This window comes from Hemicordylus capensis, chromosome 6 (genome assembly GCF_027244095.1).
Source record: "Hemicordylus capensis ecotype Gifberg chromosome 6, rHemCap1.1.pri, whole genome shotgun sequence".
Classification (NCBI taxonomy): domain Eukaryota; kingdom Metazoa; phylum Chordata; class Lepidosauria; order Squamata; family Cordylidae; genus Hemicordylus; species Hemicordylus capensis.
This window is the reverse complement of record NC_069662.1, coordinates 68137039-68154181: the sequence shown is the minus strand read 5'-3', so window position 1 is coordinate 68154181 and position 17143 is coordinate 68137039. Positions and strand designations below refer to the sequence as shown.

At 41.3% G+C, this 17143-nt stretch overlaps 1 protein-coding gene across 7 annotated transcripts in view; it reads left to right on the top strand.

Annotated features, from left to right (window-relative positions):
* Positions 1–17143, top strand: part of GALNT1 (polypeptide N-acetylgalactosaminyltransferase 1) — a 145139-nt gene that overhangs the window by 13691 nt on the left and 114305 nt on the right. For 3 of the 7 annotated variants that reach the window (XR_008309566.1, XM_053259942.1, XM_053259941.1), the window contains exon 2: positions 9686–9905. The exons of 1 other annotated variant lie outside the window; for it this stretch is intronic. Coding sequence is in view for 2 of the 6 variants with exons in the window: in XM_053259942.1 (XP_053115917.1) it covers positions 9767–9905 (139 nt within the window). In the remaining 4 variants the exon portion in view is untranslated. Of the gene's footprint in view, positions 1–9685; positions 9906–11404; positions 11519–13869; positions 14011–17143 lie in introns of those variants that run through there. 3 more of the 7 variants (XM_053259943.1, XM_053259944.1, XM_053259946.1) reach the window with 3 other exon arrangements.

Genomic DNA, 17143 nt, shown 5'->3' with positions numbered 1-17143 from the left:
ACAGTGTCCCACTGGTTCTCACTGTTCCACCATGTTTCTGTTATGCCCACGACATCTATTTCTGTGTTGGCAACCAAGCACTCCAGCTCTCCCATTTTGGCTCGGAGGCTTCTGGCATTGGCATATAAGCACCTATATGCTGAATCTCTCCCCTGATGTACGCTATCTTTCTTTTGACTCTATGACCAGCTGGCACAGTCTCCCGTCTTCTCTTTATGTGGTACTGCTCTGTCCCCTTCTGTTTTATCTGAATCCTTTGCACCCTAGCACTTTAAAAGATGGCTTTTGCCGAATGGGATACTTCCCAGCTCCCATGGGCTGTTCCCCAGGCGTCATTTTAAAAGCTGCTCTGCAACCTTTTTTATTTTAAGCGCCAGCAGTCTGGTTCCATCTTGGTTCAAGAGCAGCCCGTCCCTTTTGTACAGGCCTTGCTTACCCCAAAATGTATCCCAATCTAAACCCCTTCTCCCGGCACCAACATCTCATCCACGCATTGAAACCCCTCAGCTCTGCCTGACTCACTGAACCTGCATGTGGAACAGGTAGCATTTCTGAGAATGCTACCTTGTGGGTCCTGGACTTCAATATGCTACCTATCAGCCTAAATTTGGCTTCCAGGACCTCCCGACTACATTTCCCTACATCGTTGGTGCCGACATGCAGCACGACAGCTGGCTCCTCCCCTGTACTGCCTAAGAGCCTATCTAGATGCTGTGCGATGTCCACAACCTTCACACCAGGCAGGCAAGTCACTGTGAGGTCAACACACAGGTCACAAACCTACCGTGTTTCCCCGAAAATAAGACAGTGTCTTATATTAATTTTAGCCCCCCAAAATGCACTAGGGCAATTAGCGGTACATCAGAAATTACTGCTAGGTCTTACTTTCGGGGTAGGTCTTACTTTTGGGGAAACAGGGTATCTCTCTATACCTCTAATGATCGAATCACCCACTACAAGGAGGCCCCCACCACACAGAGGAATATCCCCTGTGCGAGAGGATATGGGCTCATCATCCATGGAAGGGGTTCCTTCTAAAGGAGCATTTCCCTCTTCCTCAGACCGATGTCCTCCTTGCCCAAGACTCTGATTCTCCCTGACAGCAGAGGAGCTATCAGCCCTGGAGTGGGATGTCTCTATCACGTCCCTGAAGGTCTCGTCCACATGACTCTCTGTCTCTCTGAGCTTCTTCAGATCAGCCACCTTGGTTTCAAGGGAACAAACTTGCTCCCTGAGAGCCAGGAGCTCCTTGCACTGAGCACACAACCATGACTTCTGCCCATGGGGCAAATAGTCATACATGTGGCACTTTGTGCAATACACTGGGAAGTGCCCCCTCCCCTGCTGGTCTTCTATCTTCATACTGTTTTTGTTGGCGGTTTACAGTATTCAGAGATAGTTTATTAGGATAGGTCTCAGCTGTAATGGTCAGGTATTTACTGTCCAAGCAGCCTTTCCCAAGAAGATGAAGAAGGGATTTGTACTTACATTCTCTTCTCCACCAGTCTCCTTGTGATCACAGGGGCTTGTTCCAGGCTTCCCCGCACACTTCCCGCTAAACTCCTGCAAAATTCCTAGTTCCTGTTTGCTGTTCCTGTTTGCTGTGTTCTCACATTCATTCTCTCTCTCTCTCTTCTTCTTCTTCTCTGCCTGGTATATCCTTAATCAGGTGAATAATCTCAAATGCATTTTGACAAATATCTATGAAATGGCTGAATCGCTTAATAAACTCCTTCCTGAGAAAGAAACATTGTCAAAGAAGGAATATAAAGAACAGAGAAAACAGAGGCAGATAAGCAAAGGGTTAGATATTTTTTTACACAATACAGCTGAAGACAGAAGGTCCACTTTAGTTAAGAACTGACGAATACAAGGCAGCTCAATAAAACTGTCTTTACTAAAAAAAAATTAATGGATTTTGACAGTTTGCATCCAACTGAGCTGTGTAAAGATACGTCTTCTCCATGGGGTAGCTTCCTGAAAATACCAGATGCTGACAGTATTGAGGCAGAAGAAACTTCTGTTGTATTGCACCATTCACCAGAGTTAACTGGCCAAGCTCAGAATATGAATTCATCTTCAAAACCAGTCGAGAGCTTTCCAGAGGCAAACTTTGCCTCTGGAAAGAAGCTAGATTGGAAGAAGCTGGATTGGAAGAAGATGAGTGTGGCTTCAAAGTTGGAGGAAGAAACATCAATAACCTGTGCAGTGCTGAGGACATTACTCTGATAGCTGAGAATGCAGATGATCTGCAAGCTCTAGTAATGAAAGTCAAGAAACACAGTGAAAAAAATGGAACTATGACTAAATGTAAAGAAGACTAAACTAATGATAATGGGTACAGCAACCAGCCTCAGAATTGATAATGAAGATATTGAAGAGGTGGATAGCTTCTGCCTTTTAGGATCGACCGTCAACAGTAAAGGATCCAGCAGTCAAGAAATACGCCCCAGACTAGCACTTGGTGGGGTTGCAATGAAGGCCTTGAAAACGATATTTAGATGCCGTGATGTGTATATACCTATGAAGATTAGAATTGTTCAGACAATGCTTTTTCCCATGACACTCTATGGATGTGAAAGCTGGACTTTGAAGAATCAAGATAGAAAAAATATTGACGCTTTTGGACTTTGGTGCTGGAGAACACTTTTGAGGATACCATGGACAACCAGGAAAACAAACAAATGGATCATAGAACAAATCGATCCAGAATTTTCACTCAAAGCACAAATGACCAGGATGAAACTACCATACTTTGGACACATTAAGTGAAGATCCAGCTCCCTTGAGTAGTCCATAATGCTGAGAAAAGTTGAAGGAAAGAGAAGAGGATGTCAATGACCAGAAGCAAGGTGGATGGACTTGATTACGACAGCAATGAATGTACCACTGAGAGACGTTAAAGGCCAAGTTGAAAACAAATCCTGGAGAGAATTTGTGTGGTTGCCAGGAGTTGACACCGACTTGATGGCATTCAATCAATCAATCAAAATCTATTAAAATAAAGACTTGGAAGTGAAAAGGGATTAATTCCTCCTGGCTGGGGCAGGTAGCAGCGCTTAAAATGTATCTACAACCCAAATTATTTGTTTCAAGACTTGCCAATGACTATGGATGTGAACACCCTACTGAGAGGGCAAAAAACTTTATACATTCACACTAACAAAAAACTGAGACGTAGATATAGTGTCCTCTAATAGTGGTCCCTCTAATTCTTGTTCATCTCTGTGCGGAATGAGTTTTGTTCTGGGAAGCAGTATCAGGGCAGTATGCACGCACTTGCATTCAGCGTGGGGCCTTGCTTATTCAACTTGAGCGGGATCTAAAATGAACTGAGTGGACATCTGAAAACTTGTGAGCGTGTTCGCATGCCTTAGAGGGAACAGTGTCCTCTACACAAAATGGTGGAATAGGGATTCCATACCTACCCACTTCTTATGAGGCTTCTCATTTCCAAAATGTCTCATGATGCTGACATTGAAATTCTTTGGTTAAGATGGAAGTTTCTGATAAATACTCTTATAGAGTTAAAGGTTTGCCTCTAATACCAGATTGGATTATTAATTTTAGAGCAGCAGACACTCCTTTTTGGAGTGCCACTAGTGTAAGTCTAGTGTCCTATTGACCTAGAGGCTATAGGTGAACTTTTTGATCCCCTGCACTATACATCTTTTAAAGTGCAGATTCTTCATTTCCACCCCAGAAATAACAGCACAAGCTAATAGACAACTAACAAAATTTGAAATACTGGTTTTGGAAGCCCCAGATGCCCTCAAGGGTGTATTTTTAAAATTATGTGATTTGATAAGCCACACACTTAATCCACTGCCTAGTCTCTTGGGAAAACTACTTCCAGCAGGAAATTAAAGATCAGTAGTGGAAGAACATATGGTAATGGAAACCAGTTACTTCCTCTTCGTCCCAAATTAAGGAGAACTTTCTCAATGTTTTCTATTTCCTGACCTCAGATATATAGCATATATTCAAAAAGACTGATCTCTGCTTTGCTGGCGTGGTTGCAGGATGAAGGGTACCTATTTTCATCTTTGGTAGACATTCACAGAGATGAGCAGGATTCACGGAGGTATTCACATTGATGAGCAGGATTACAAACCAGAAAATAGGATTATGCCCCCAGTTTGCATTAGTAAATGTATTTTCTGGAGTCAATACAGATGTGACATTGAAAAAAATAATTGTGTATATGATAACTGTACCATGCATGTACCATGCCTGTGCATGTACCATGCACAGGGCCCATGAGACATGTGGAGCTGTCTCATCAATACATGGATGAGATGGTGGTGCTGGCAGGAGGAGGATAGATTTGTTAGGCACTAGGGAACACTTTGGGACAAGCCTAGCCTGTATAAAAGGGATGGGCTCCACTTCAACCAAAGTGGAACTAGACGGCTGGCGCTTAAAATAAAAAGTTACAGAGCAGCTTTTAAAATGATGCCTGTGGAAAAGCTGAAAGGAGCTGGGCAACATCCGGTTTGGCTAACATAATCCCTTAAACCAAGGCTATTAATGTTTCAGTTCATCCAGAAGGGGACATAATAGAATCAGAGGAAGAGCAGATAGAAGGATATAATAGTCTATCAAAGATGTCAAATGGCTGTGAGGGAGATAGCACACATCAACATTGGAAAGAAATAGCTCAAGTGCAGATGTGTGGTAAAGCAGTTGCCTGAACTGGTAGCTATAATCACATCTTGTGGTAGTGAATACACACACACACACACACACACACACACACACACACACACGGCCGCCTTCCTTCGCTGCCGTGCCTCACACCACTGAGTATCGAGGACATGCAGCACGAAGGAGTTTGGTCACTTCGCTCGTGGCACCACATGATGTAGATACTAAATGAGAGGCACAGGTGCCCTGTGATGCCTAATCAGGGTGCACACGTGCTCCCACCATAGTGTCCCACTACATGACACTACATATCAACCAAAGCTATAGCCAAACACTGGAAAAATCAAACCATGTGGATGGATATTTGGTATAAGAACTTTATATTATTTCGTCCCATTCAAACTAGACTACAAATAATGCTTTTTATGTAATTTGGTAAAATTTTATTCATTACATTTATTGGGGAAAGTATGGTTTTCCTACCTTAGACAGTATCCGGGGTTTGAATATTGGGTTGAATTGGCGTTTGTTGTATTAGGTTTTGCTGTGTGTTGTTTAGCTCTGTAAATTTATTTTAATAAAGAGATTTAATCTTTTTTAAGGGTAACAGCGTGTCCCTTTTGCCCCCTTTATATTTCTGGAGTGGATGGGCATACAATTATGAAATTTGGCATACAAAACTGTGCTCCCCCCAAAACTGTGGGTCACTCCTCTGATTTTGGGGTGGAAAATGGGGGGAAAGGGGCTAAAAGGACTTAACACCTTTTAATCCCTTAATGGCTAGAAGGGGAAGTGAGAAATTCTTTCTAACTAGAAAAACAAACATTCCAGTTACTTTCACTTACTGTGCTTCTGCAGTGGGGAAGAAGGAAAAATATATTCAAGGGAATGTTCTTTTTCCTCCACATGGTGGTAGAATGATTGCCCAAGGAGGGGCTTTAGATCCAGAACATTTTGTAAAGTACTGGCTTGAAACAAGCCAGACTTCACAATTTTAAGCCATTTTTATTTTTAAACCTAGAATTCACAAACTCAGGGGAATGTTGAATTCTCTTCAAATTCACAGCAGGGGGTCTGCCCTAGTTCCCCACATGTGTGGCAAATTTCAAGGCTTTAAGCTCAACCAGTGACTTTTAGTGGATTTTTTAAATTTCCCCAATCACCTCTGTGGGGATATAGTTTGAAGGTTTTAAAATAGCAGGTTCTGCCATTTTGTATCTCCCAACATGACTTCCAAATTTCCGGCATCATATTGGATATTTCCAATCCAATATCAGAAAGTCAGTGTTGGATTGTGTGGTTTTTTGAACTGATTTTGCCAATTTTGGATTAATTCTGACAATAAAGAGAAAAATCACAGATGCAAAATTATTTAAGCTACACTGTAGCAGCCAAATTTCAGCAGTTTCTTCAAATGTGAAGTGCAGAGTGAGATAAATCCAATTGGCACCAAACTACAAAGAGGGCAATGGAGTGAAATCTGTAGATTATTTCCCATTGCAATCAAGTGGGTACTAGGGACACTTTACTTTATTGTGTCAACGCTCAATGGAAGAGCATCTGTTTTGCATGCAGGAGGTTCAGTCCCTGACATCTCCTGGTAGGGCTGAAGTAGATTTCTACCTAGTGCCCTGGAAAGCCACTTCCCCAGGATTGATAAAAATAGGTGATTCTTTTAAAAACAGATTTATTTAATTTATGTCAGTTTTTCAAATTTAAATTGGATTTTAATTAAAAAAAATTAGACTATAGTCAAAGAAATAACTTTTAATTATATTCTGTGAACATGTTAACAGCACTATATAGGGAAGAGAGATAACAGATCTGACCTATTCTCCAGATGGTGTACATGCAGTGCACACACAGTCAAACCTTTTCTCCCCCTGCTCCCGGCTCAAAGTGCAAAGACAAAGAAGGCCAATGAATGACTAGAAGAATTGAGGGGATGGAGTAGATCTGAGTGAGGAGGAGACTAGATATAAATGCAAGGGATAAGAGAGGGAAAGAGAAAGTGAAAGCAAAAGTGAGCAAAACATATTCATTCAGTCCTGAGGAAACTTTGAGTGTATCCTTCATTTTAGAAGGGAAACGCTTATTGGGGCAGCAGGCCACAAGAGAGATCACATTTGAGGATATTTTAATGAAGCTTCTGTACCTCTGGCTAAGACAGGCATGCATGCAAATTGCAAACAGTGCAACCATGAAATGCAAGGCTTGCTTGCCTGTTTGAAACAGAATTATGAGAAGTGTGTACCTTCTAAAAATGAAACCTACATCCATCTTGGAATATGTATTAAGGTTATATTAGACAATATAATACTAGAAAATGATGATTAATTAGAATCTTCCTGACTAGTGATTTAAATTGTGATTTAAAACATTAAAATTTAGTCCTTCTGTGAAGCTATTTAAATCGTGATTTAAATTGATTTGACTAAAATCAAGTCAAACCTGCCACTACCAGTCAGAGTAGACATTATTGAGCTAGATGGATCAGTGTTCTGACTCTGCATAAGGCAGCTTCCTTTGTACTTATTTAAATTAGGATTTTTACATAAAGTACTCATCTGGAAAATGTGAATTCTACTATACTCTGCTGCATTGTCACTTGAGCAGGGGCAAGGGTAATTCTTGACTGTGTCACCAAGATATGCCCCTGAGGATATGCCCCTTGAGACATATTTTGGTGATGCACAGTAGACTTGAGGGAAGGAAAGATGGGCGAGACTTCCCCTTGCCCCTGCTCAAGCGACAGCACAGTGCCAGTCTGGAGTTCACACTACTATTTGTGTGCAATACTAGTTTGGATGTCAGACAATGACATTTTAGAAGTGGATAACCAGCCCATATCTCTGTTAACAGGACAGCAGTGCAGCCCTCAGAAAGAGATTGTTGACCTCACTGGAGTTTATTTCTGAGTAAACATCATCATCCTTTTGAAATTAAAGAGCCAAACTACATTAAAATTCAGAACAAATGATCTACAAAGAGCAAGTGTACGAATGCCCATTTGTATGACTGAAAACATGCAACTTAATATTGTTGCTAATTGACATGACTTTTAGCATGCATCTCTTAACTTAATCCCCGTTAGTGAAAGGTTTCTCCTCATGAATAATGCTTTATGACACTTACCCACCCACCAATTTGCAGAGTTCAAGCTTCCACCATTTATTTGACCATGCCAACAGGCTTCCAATGTTCATTTTTTGCTGCAGCTTGTCAGGCTTCCCCCGCCCCCCCCCCCAATGTGTCATGGGTATTTTGCAGCAAATGCTGCTTGTTCTGTCATGAAATGTTCTAAATTAAATTTCTTGTTTGAGGACAGTCTCTCATTACAAGTGAGACAAGCAGAGATACAAGTCTTTTTACTGCTTTTGGAAATTTCAGGACTCATCACCTCTTTCTCTTTGCCATTTTCATTGTTAGAGATCATAGAGTTCATCATCATATATATATATATTTATTTATTTATACATTTCTATACCACCTTTTGTTAAAAGAAAACCCCAAGGCGGTTTACAAAAATTAAAACATACAATAAAAGCAGTAAAAACATCAAGCAATAAAAACATCAAGCTAAAAACATATAAACAAGCATAAAAACATGACAACAGATAACAGATATATATGATTAAAGACGTCGTGACCAATCAAAAAGAGAATATACGCATGCAACTGAAGGTTTTCTAGTGCTATCAGGGATGCACTTCTCTTCCAATTGGTGATAAACTTCCTCTGACTGTGTAGCTTGTGATGTGTTAAAAGACAAATGGCTCAAAGGGTCAGAAGAGTCAGTCTACATTTCCTTATTCTACCAATGTGGGCTGGCTGTGTCTGTGTTGCCATCAGCTGAGCTGTAAAACAGAATTGGCAAATCCAAATAAGGTGGATTTAGAGAAATAATTGGCAATCCTAAATTTTAAGAAGATAGTTGTATGTATTTTAAGAATAATGTAGGAGTCATTTTTGATTCTGTAGTTAGCCATAGGTTGCTGTTCCCTAGATTAGAATAATCTTTCATCTAGGCAAGAAACAGAGTGTGTTTTTCTCTTCTCACTTTTTTGGGAGTCATGCCCTTCCACTGCCAAGATCTACGACTTGGTCTGTCTTGGGCACATGAGCACTCCCCTTTTACTGCTAGGCACTGCACCGTAGTCCAATATTGCATATTGATGTTCAAAGTGGATCCTAGCTCTTGAAAGGTTGAAGACTCCTGACCTACATACACCATATGTGATTAAAAATAAAAATAAAAATAGAAAAAACCATATGTTGTCAAGGCCTGGTGTAAAGCCTTCTCTTTCTTAAAACTGTGTATTAAGTACTATTGGCATAGTTTTGTATAAAATAGCAATCTTGCAAAATCCTTTATGGAAAAGTACTTATTTTGTTTCCAAGCGTGGATTTCTTCAATTCTTTACATGTCATGTGTTTAAGATCTATTAGTTTCAGTTTAAATTTCTATACATAACTGCAGAATTGCAACAAATAATTCTGATAAAATATCTTGCTTTGAAAAATTACTTCTGCATATATATTTACTAAGTAGTTCCTTTTGGTTCTATAGATTGACTAGAAAGTTGGGCAGATGTAGATTAACAAGTCTGTATTTTGGTAAGTATGGAACAGAGTGTATTAAAAGAAAGGCAGCTTTCTGGAGATGATAAAGATAGCTTAATGAGTGTTCAGTACAGTGGTGTGCGTCAGATGCCTCTTTCATAGAGTAAATATAAAAGGAAGTAATGCTCTTCTAAACATTGAGGGCTACTATACCCTTCACAATAATGGATACTTTTGGGGTAGAAACAAATTTCATTTACTGGTCTTCATCAAGAAAACACAGCCCATTTGTTTTAAATAGTTGTCTTGTCAAGATGCTAGTGATAGATCTGAGTGTCAGTGCTTCAGGTGGTTCATATTGCCTAAGATTCTTACACATGGGTATTTTGAAATATCTTTAACTTGTATTTTTTGTGCTTCAGAATATAATTTTATTCTTCAGATCCTTTATATTTTTAATCTCTTTTCTCTACAGATACAGAACATTGTCTCTGAAATGGGATTAAAGCAGGATCACTGACATCAATATACACTTTTGAATTTGACTTAAAGTGCCATGAGAAAATTTGCATATTGTAAGGTGGTCCTTGCCACCTCTCTGGTTTGGGTCCTCTTGGACATGTTTTTGTTGCTATACTTCAGCGAATGCAACAAATGTGATGAGAAAAAAGAACGAGGCCTACCTCCTGGGGATGGTGAGTGCATACTTATGTACAGACATAACAACTTTTAATGAGCAAAAAGACTGACAACAGTCAGATTAAACTTACTTCAGCTTTGCAAAATAAGTGTCTTAGCAGGTTAAGACCACTAAAGTGTGGATGTGGCTGGAAAAAATGTACACTTGCGTTCTTAAATTGCGTAGACCAGAATCATACCATGATTTTTTTTATTTTGGTTTTCTCCTTAAACAGAAGCTCCTTTATTTTATTTTGAACTGTGTTGGAAAGGACATGAGTTTCAGAAGCGATATGTCATGCGGCATGGAAGGTTGCTGTTTGAGAATCACAAATGCAAAATTTGTTTGGGCAATAAAGCAATTAGATAATCGGAAAATATGCTGGTTTAAGACCAGAGTTAAAGCAATCTCATTTGGGTTCAAGCTCCACAAAGCTGGGAAATTGGAACTTAAGACTGATGCCTTAACAGACATGTTGTGATCAGTAATTATGTGCAATGAGACAATTTTTGCTCACTTACAACTTGCCCTCTATACACCTGTACTTTTCTTTGGTGTTTGAGGTCCAAATCAGATGAGGGTGGAGTGCCTGGCACCAGCAAAGTATGGAGTTACGAGAGAGAAGTTAGAGCTGAAATTGGTTGAATAGGGATTTGATTTTTTAACAATTCACAACTTGAGAACATATTAACGATTAGAAAATATATTAAAAAGGTAAAGTGTCCCGTCGAGTCAATGTCAACTCCTGGTGACCATAGAGCCCTGTGGATTTTCTTTGGTAGAATTCAGGAGGGGTTTACCATTGCCAGCCTTTCAGCATCTTCCTGTATCACTGCTGCCCGATATAGGTGTTTCCCATAGTTGGGAAACATACCAATGGGGATTCGAACCGGCAACCTCTGTTAGGAATGATAAAGTTAGAGAAATAAGAAAAAAGGCATGATACATTGTAACCCAATAAACATTTTCCAATCTAACTTTTAATATATTGAAGTACAGGAGATGCTTGTAGTTCACAGGTTCTCTATTTACAGTTTCTGGCATTCATGGGGGTAAATTCCCACTATTTCAAGCTATTTGTGGTTCTTGAGGTTCTGGCTTCTGTCCTGAAGGAAGCATGGAACATGGAGCTATTTTGTGACTTCCCCTACCCCAGACCCGCTGAAAATGGAAGTTTGGGGAGGCATTGCTGTAGAGCAAGGTATTATGCTGTATTTATCTTTTTTCTGCTTTTGGGAGCACCTTTTGGCAATTTTGGCTAACGAGTATGCTGAGGAACCTAATCCCCCAATCATCATAGGCTCAAGATTTGTTTTTTCACGGTTTCTGTTTTTGCAAGAATGGAACCCCTATGAAAAAAGAGGGCCTTATTATAGATTTCATGGTTGAACAGGCAGCAAATAGACTAAATGTCAATGATGATGTGTTTTTTATAAATTAGGTTTAAAGTATCCCTGCCCATTGAAGTCAGTGGGACCTTTTTACTGCAGAAATCAAGTGATGTTTTCCTTTCAGCATTCTGACAGTGAGGTGTCGGCAGGAGGACAATTTTGAGAGCAGTAGAAGTCACTCTGTGCCTGACAAGAGAGGATAGAGGGAGGGGAAGAAAAGGAATTTTGCTTTTCAGAAGTAAGCCTTTATCAACAGAGATGGACTTGAACTACTATAACCCATATTTTTCTCAGTTGTCAATATCTACATAGCTAACTACTTGTGTGCGTGTATGTACTTGTGCTGATATGGTTCTGTGTGCTTGCATTTATGTACATGTGTTTGCATTCTGTGTGTTGCATGTCTGTTTCTGTGCATATATGCTTGTGTTACGGTTGCAGATATGTATGTGTGTTTGCGATTGTTTGCATCTGTGTGTGCATGTGTGTACATGTGTTTCTTTGTGTTTGTGTTGCACGCATTTGTGTGTGCTGCATGCATGCATCTTCAGAACCATTCCATACCTCAACAACACTGCTTCTCCCCCAGAGTGTTCTAACTGCCCACCTGGATCCCCGCCCCCACCTGACTAGTCCATGTCCTGCGCCGTTCCTTGAGAGCTCACATTCACTTACAGGAGAACCCCATTATCCGTGGGGGTTCTATGTGTGTGCAGATAGCGGGGCATTAGAGCAATGGCATTTGAGAGGTTAGGTTCCTGAGGCATGAAAAAATGGGACAAAAAGGGCTGAAATTGAGGAAATGGAGGGAGTGCCCTACCATGCTGTATATCCCTAGCTGTCCAACAATGCCCTCCAAAAGTGCCCTCCAATGTCCTCCAACCCCTGCTAACTTGGCAAAGAGGCACCTCTTAACATGGTGATTCTCTTTATTTAGCAGGGGGAGAGTAACTGGCCCTATCCACCCCCAGCACAGTACCTCTAGTGACTGTTGCTGGTGTCTATCTTATGTTTCTTTTTAGATTGTGAGTCCTTTGGGGACAGGCATCCAGCTTATTTAGTTATGTATTATTTCTCTATGTAAACCGCCCTGAGCCATTTTTGGAAAGGCGGAATAGAAATCGAATGAATGAATGAATGAATGAATAAAAAGTCCAAACTCACATGTTTTTTCAACTTTCACAAAAATGAGCCACAAAATGGCTCCTGTCCTCAAAATGGCAGGCGGCAGTGAACTTGGAGGTTATTTCCACCCATCCTCAACCTGCGGATATGCAAGTCTTAACCCTTTGCTGAATTTTCTCACGTATACCAAGGTTAGGATGGCAATTATCTGACTGTGGATACAAGAAACCGTGGATGCCAGGTCCGCGATTAATAAGGTTTGCCTGTATTGGCTTCCCCTTCCAGTGTCAGAGTATTGACCACTGTGTCAGCATTCTGGCTTGATTGCGGTATAATTTTGCTAGTGCTTCTTAGCCAAGGGCTTTAATGGAACAGGATAACTTTAATAACTTTTGAACTGCTACTTAAAACTCCACCAAATCACTAGAGGCACTTAGTTAAGCTATGTGGATGTATACATTTGTATGTGTACATACAAATGTACACATTTGCTATGTACACAAAAGCTATGTGTACATTAGTCATTTTCACCAAATTTGAAAGAAATATATGATACGCCCAGATAAAGTTTCGGCAAGAGCGGGGTCACTGTGTCAATTTTCAGTTGTTTAAAGCTTTTTGTAGCTGTGGAATTTTTCATCAGATCACTTTGAAATTGAGCACATTTGTAAACCTAGTTTTAGTAGATTACACATGCTAAGTTTCTAGTTGTTAGCTCAACATATGTCTTATTTATAAGCAATACAATTTTGAGGCTTATAATGGCGGAACCTTTGCCCCCTTGCTGCTTGCCTTGAATAAAGGGGCATTTTGGTCAGTCTTATGGACCAGCTCCTTTGAATGCAAGATCTGCAATTGCATGATTGTGAGATCCAGTCTTGCAATCATGGGAGCACCTTCATCATGGAATGTGTTCTTGTCACTTTCCATCATGGAATCTACTCTGCCGTCTTCAGACAAGCTCTGTCGTAACTGTGAGTGGTGGGGCATGCATATAAATGACGTGGCAGTGTTGAGACTTCCTCTCCCTTCGCTCCACTGTAGGTGGCCAAAGGAGGGTGAGGTTAGAACATCTGAAGCTGCCTTTATATGCTTATCGCTCTGTTCCATGTAGGTGGAGGCTTTTCTGTAGGTGGAAGCTTTTATAGACCCTTCAGCCTATGGCTATCATGGAAGCCTCCATAATCCGTAGATGCTGGAGACCCATCTTGGGTCATATTTCCATAAAGGGGTAATATATCGCCCACCAGAAATACCAGCATCTATACCTTTCTCCTTTTGATCAACATTGGAGAAATGGCAGTGACCTATACTGTAACATCATTGACTTCTTTATTAAGAGTAGCCTTGATACTGATTGATGCAGAAACAGTTTTCCTGCAAGTCTACACTCTACCAACTTTGTCAAGTGTACTGCCACTTATAACATATCTTCTTTTCTACTTATTGGGTCAATTTCAACAGCATGAGTATTGGAAACATGAACATCGGTGGAAACATCTGTGTCTTCTTGATCGGCAGGCATTACCTGCAGTCCCATTGTAGAACTGGAAAAGGTTCAGAAGAGGGCAGCCGAGATGATGCCTGGAGCACCTTCCTTATGAGGCAAGGCTACCGCATCTGGGGCTTTTTAGTTTTGTAAAGAGGTGACTATGGGGAGACATGATAGAAGTGTGTAAAATTATGCACAGAGTATAGAGAGTGGACCAAGAATTTTTTCTTCCCCTCTCACAACACTAGAACCAGGGGTCATCCCATGAAACTAAAAGCCAGTAAATTTAGGACCAACAAAAGGAAGTATTTTTTCACAGAGCGCATAATCAGTCTGATTATGACTATGTTTAAATTTTATATTTGTTTTAGATATTTTGATATTGGTCAAAGACTGTAATAAAGACTGACTCAGTCTGTGGAATTCCCTGCCACGAGATGTGGTGATGGCCACTAGTTTGGATGGTTTTAAATGGGGCTTAGACAAATTCATGGAGGACAGGTCTATCAATGGCTACTAGTCTGGTGGCTATAGGCCACCTCCAACCTCAGAGGCAAGATGCCTCTAAATACCACTTGCAGGGGAGCAACAGCAAGAGAAGGCGTATGCCCTCACCTGTTGCCTGTGGGCTTCTCAGAGGCATCTCGTGGGCCACGGTGTCAAACAGGATGCTGGACTAGATAGGCCTTGGGCTTGTTGCAGCAGGGCTGTTCTTATGTTATCTCCAACATAATTAGAATCCTCAATTCCTTCACCTGTGCAGAAATGATATGCAAGGTGATAAGGATCTAGATGAGAACTCGCCTTCAGACTACGATTCTTGAGTGTGACAACACCTCAGAAGAAATTAATAATTCATCAGAGCCATTGTCTGATGAGTCTACCATGTTAACGAAAAGCTCTCACCCATCAGTGGAATCCAAGAACTATAATCTTCAAGTCTTACACTACTATGACTCTTGGATTACCTTTCAAGGAACTAGCTCCTCCAGTTGAGGACCCAGTATGTATTTCTGTTCAGACTTCATCTAAGTCAGTAGCATTACCCATCCTATCAGTTTGGATTCAGACGGCAAAATAAGTGTGGTCAAAGAATTCCTCAGTATCCCTAACATCTAAACTTCTAGAAGACTTCTATAAAGTGCAGAAAGAAAACGGTGCTTTCCTTTTCAAACACTCCCTTTCTAGCTCAATGGTGGTGGACCATGTTTCCTCAGGACAGTCTTCATGGGAGTATCATGCACCAGCAAACAAGGAGGTGAGAAAGTTAGATAGTATTGGCTGGAAAATTTATCCCACCTCTACACTTGCAATAAAAATTGCTAACTACGTGATTTGCACATCAAGGCACCAGCTTGTGCTGTGGGAACAAATGCAGGATCATATAAACAAATTACCAGAGAACCTTGACACTTGTATTGACCCCCTGACCCCTGAAATTATCTGAAAAACCTGCTGAAACTTTTTAAAATGGTGCCAATACTCAAGTCATGGTTGGGTGTGTGTGTGACAGTTTGCCAGTCGTGGTTGGTGAGGGACAGCTGTACTTCTTCATCTAGACGCCACATGCTTACCCATGATAGTATCGCTAACTTGACAAAGAGGCACCTTTTAATGGGGTAATTCTCTTTATTTAGCAGGGGGAGAGTAACTGGCCCTATCCACCCCGGTACAGTACCTCCAGTGACTGTTGCTGGTGTCTATCTTATGTTTCTTTTTAGATTGTGAGCCTTTTGGGGACAGGGTTCCATCTTATTTGTTGTTTTTCTGTGTAAGCCACCCTCAGCCATTTTTGAAAGGGCGGTATAGAAATCGAATGAATAAATAAATACCATGTCTCCTAGGACATCTGCCTGCCAGTCTTCTTTCCGAACACCTTGTCAGATGTAGAATGCACCTTGTCCTTCTATCTGCACTGGACACAGACATTCAGACAGCCTCCTTCCCTCTTCGTCTGCTTCACTGTCCCGAATAAAGGGAAGTGGGTCTCGTGTCAGCTTGGGTTACATCCACAGTTAAGCTGTTGTATACCCTAGTTTATCAAGACCCACCTAGTACTATCCTCACACATTTTACAAGAGCTATGGCGACTTCTACCATCTTCCTTCACAGGGTGCTACTGGAAGCCTTCTGTAGGGTGGCAACCTGGAATGGACCATTTCCTTTTGTCAGGCCTCTGCCCTGGACACCAGATCCCTTTGGACACTCATAGTTTGGTGCGGTAGTTCTAGACTCAGTATTACAGTAGGAACAACGCAGATGCCTGCTTTCTTGCCACCCATATTAGTAGTAGCTCGCTAGTCTCCTGAGTGTGGTTGGACAATCGGACTATTACTGAGAATGTTGGGTTACTTACCTGTAGTTCTCAAAGTGGTCCATTGTCCAATCACACAACCATCCCCGCTGCTTTGAAACTGGAAGAACTACATGGGCTGAAGTGGCGAGGTAGAGAACTAGAGTGCAAGTGGAGATAGACTACTCGAATCCAGCAGATTATTACCTAGAACGCATTTGAAGCTCTATGCTCAGGCAATACTTGCAGCAAAGAAGCAATTGTTTCCCTCCCTTGTCGCATCTGCAAGTTCACATCTGGCGGAGTTCAGGCTTGTGAAGGGGCTAAGGTGCTCCCCTTCCCCCCTTGAATCAGTACTTGGAACCAACAATTTATTCACTGTGATGTTTCTAATGAGCTTTTTGTGGACAAAATCTCTCGTATTCGGGCAGACTTGGATTGAAACTCCACAGTTGTTACAGAGGCTGATGCTGAGGTGTCCAGCAGCATCTCCTATATGATGACCCTGCATCAGTTTCAGTTCTTGATTTCCTGAGGATGTGGACAAGTTGCTTGGAATGATGCGGCCTACCACCTGCTCTCTTGATCCTTGCCCAACATGGCTTATGCTATCTGGCAGGGAAGCTGTTGTAGAGGGCCTGGTAGAGATTATAAATGTTTCTCTGAGGAAGGGCAGGCTGAGACCGCTTCTGAAGAAGCCTGCCTTGGATCCCTCAGAGCTAAGCAACTACAGGCCTGTCTCCAAACTTCCATGGCTGGGCAAGGTGATTGAGAAGATGATGGCCTCCCAACTCCAGGCAGTCTTGGAAGAAACTGATTATCTAGACCCATTTCAAACTGGCTTTTAGGCTGGCTATGGGGTGGAGACTGCCATGGTCAGCCTGATGGATGATCTCCAACTGGGAATTGACAGAGGGAATGTGACTCTGTTGGTCCTTTTGGATCTCTCGGCA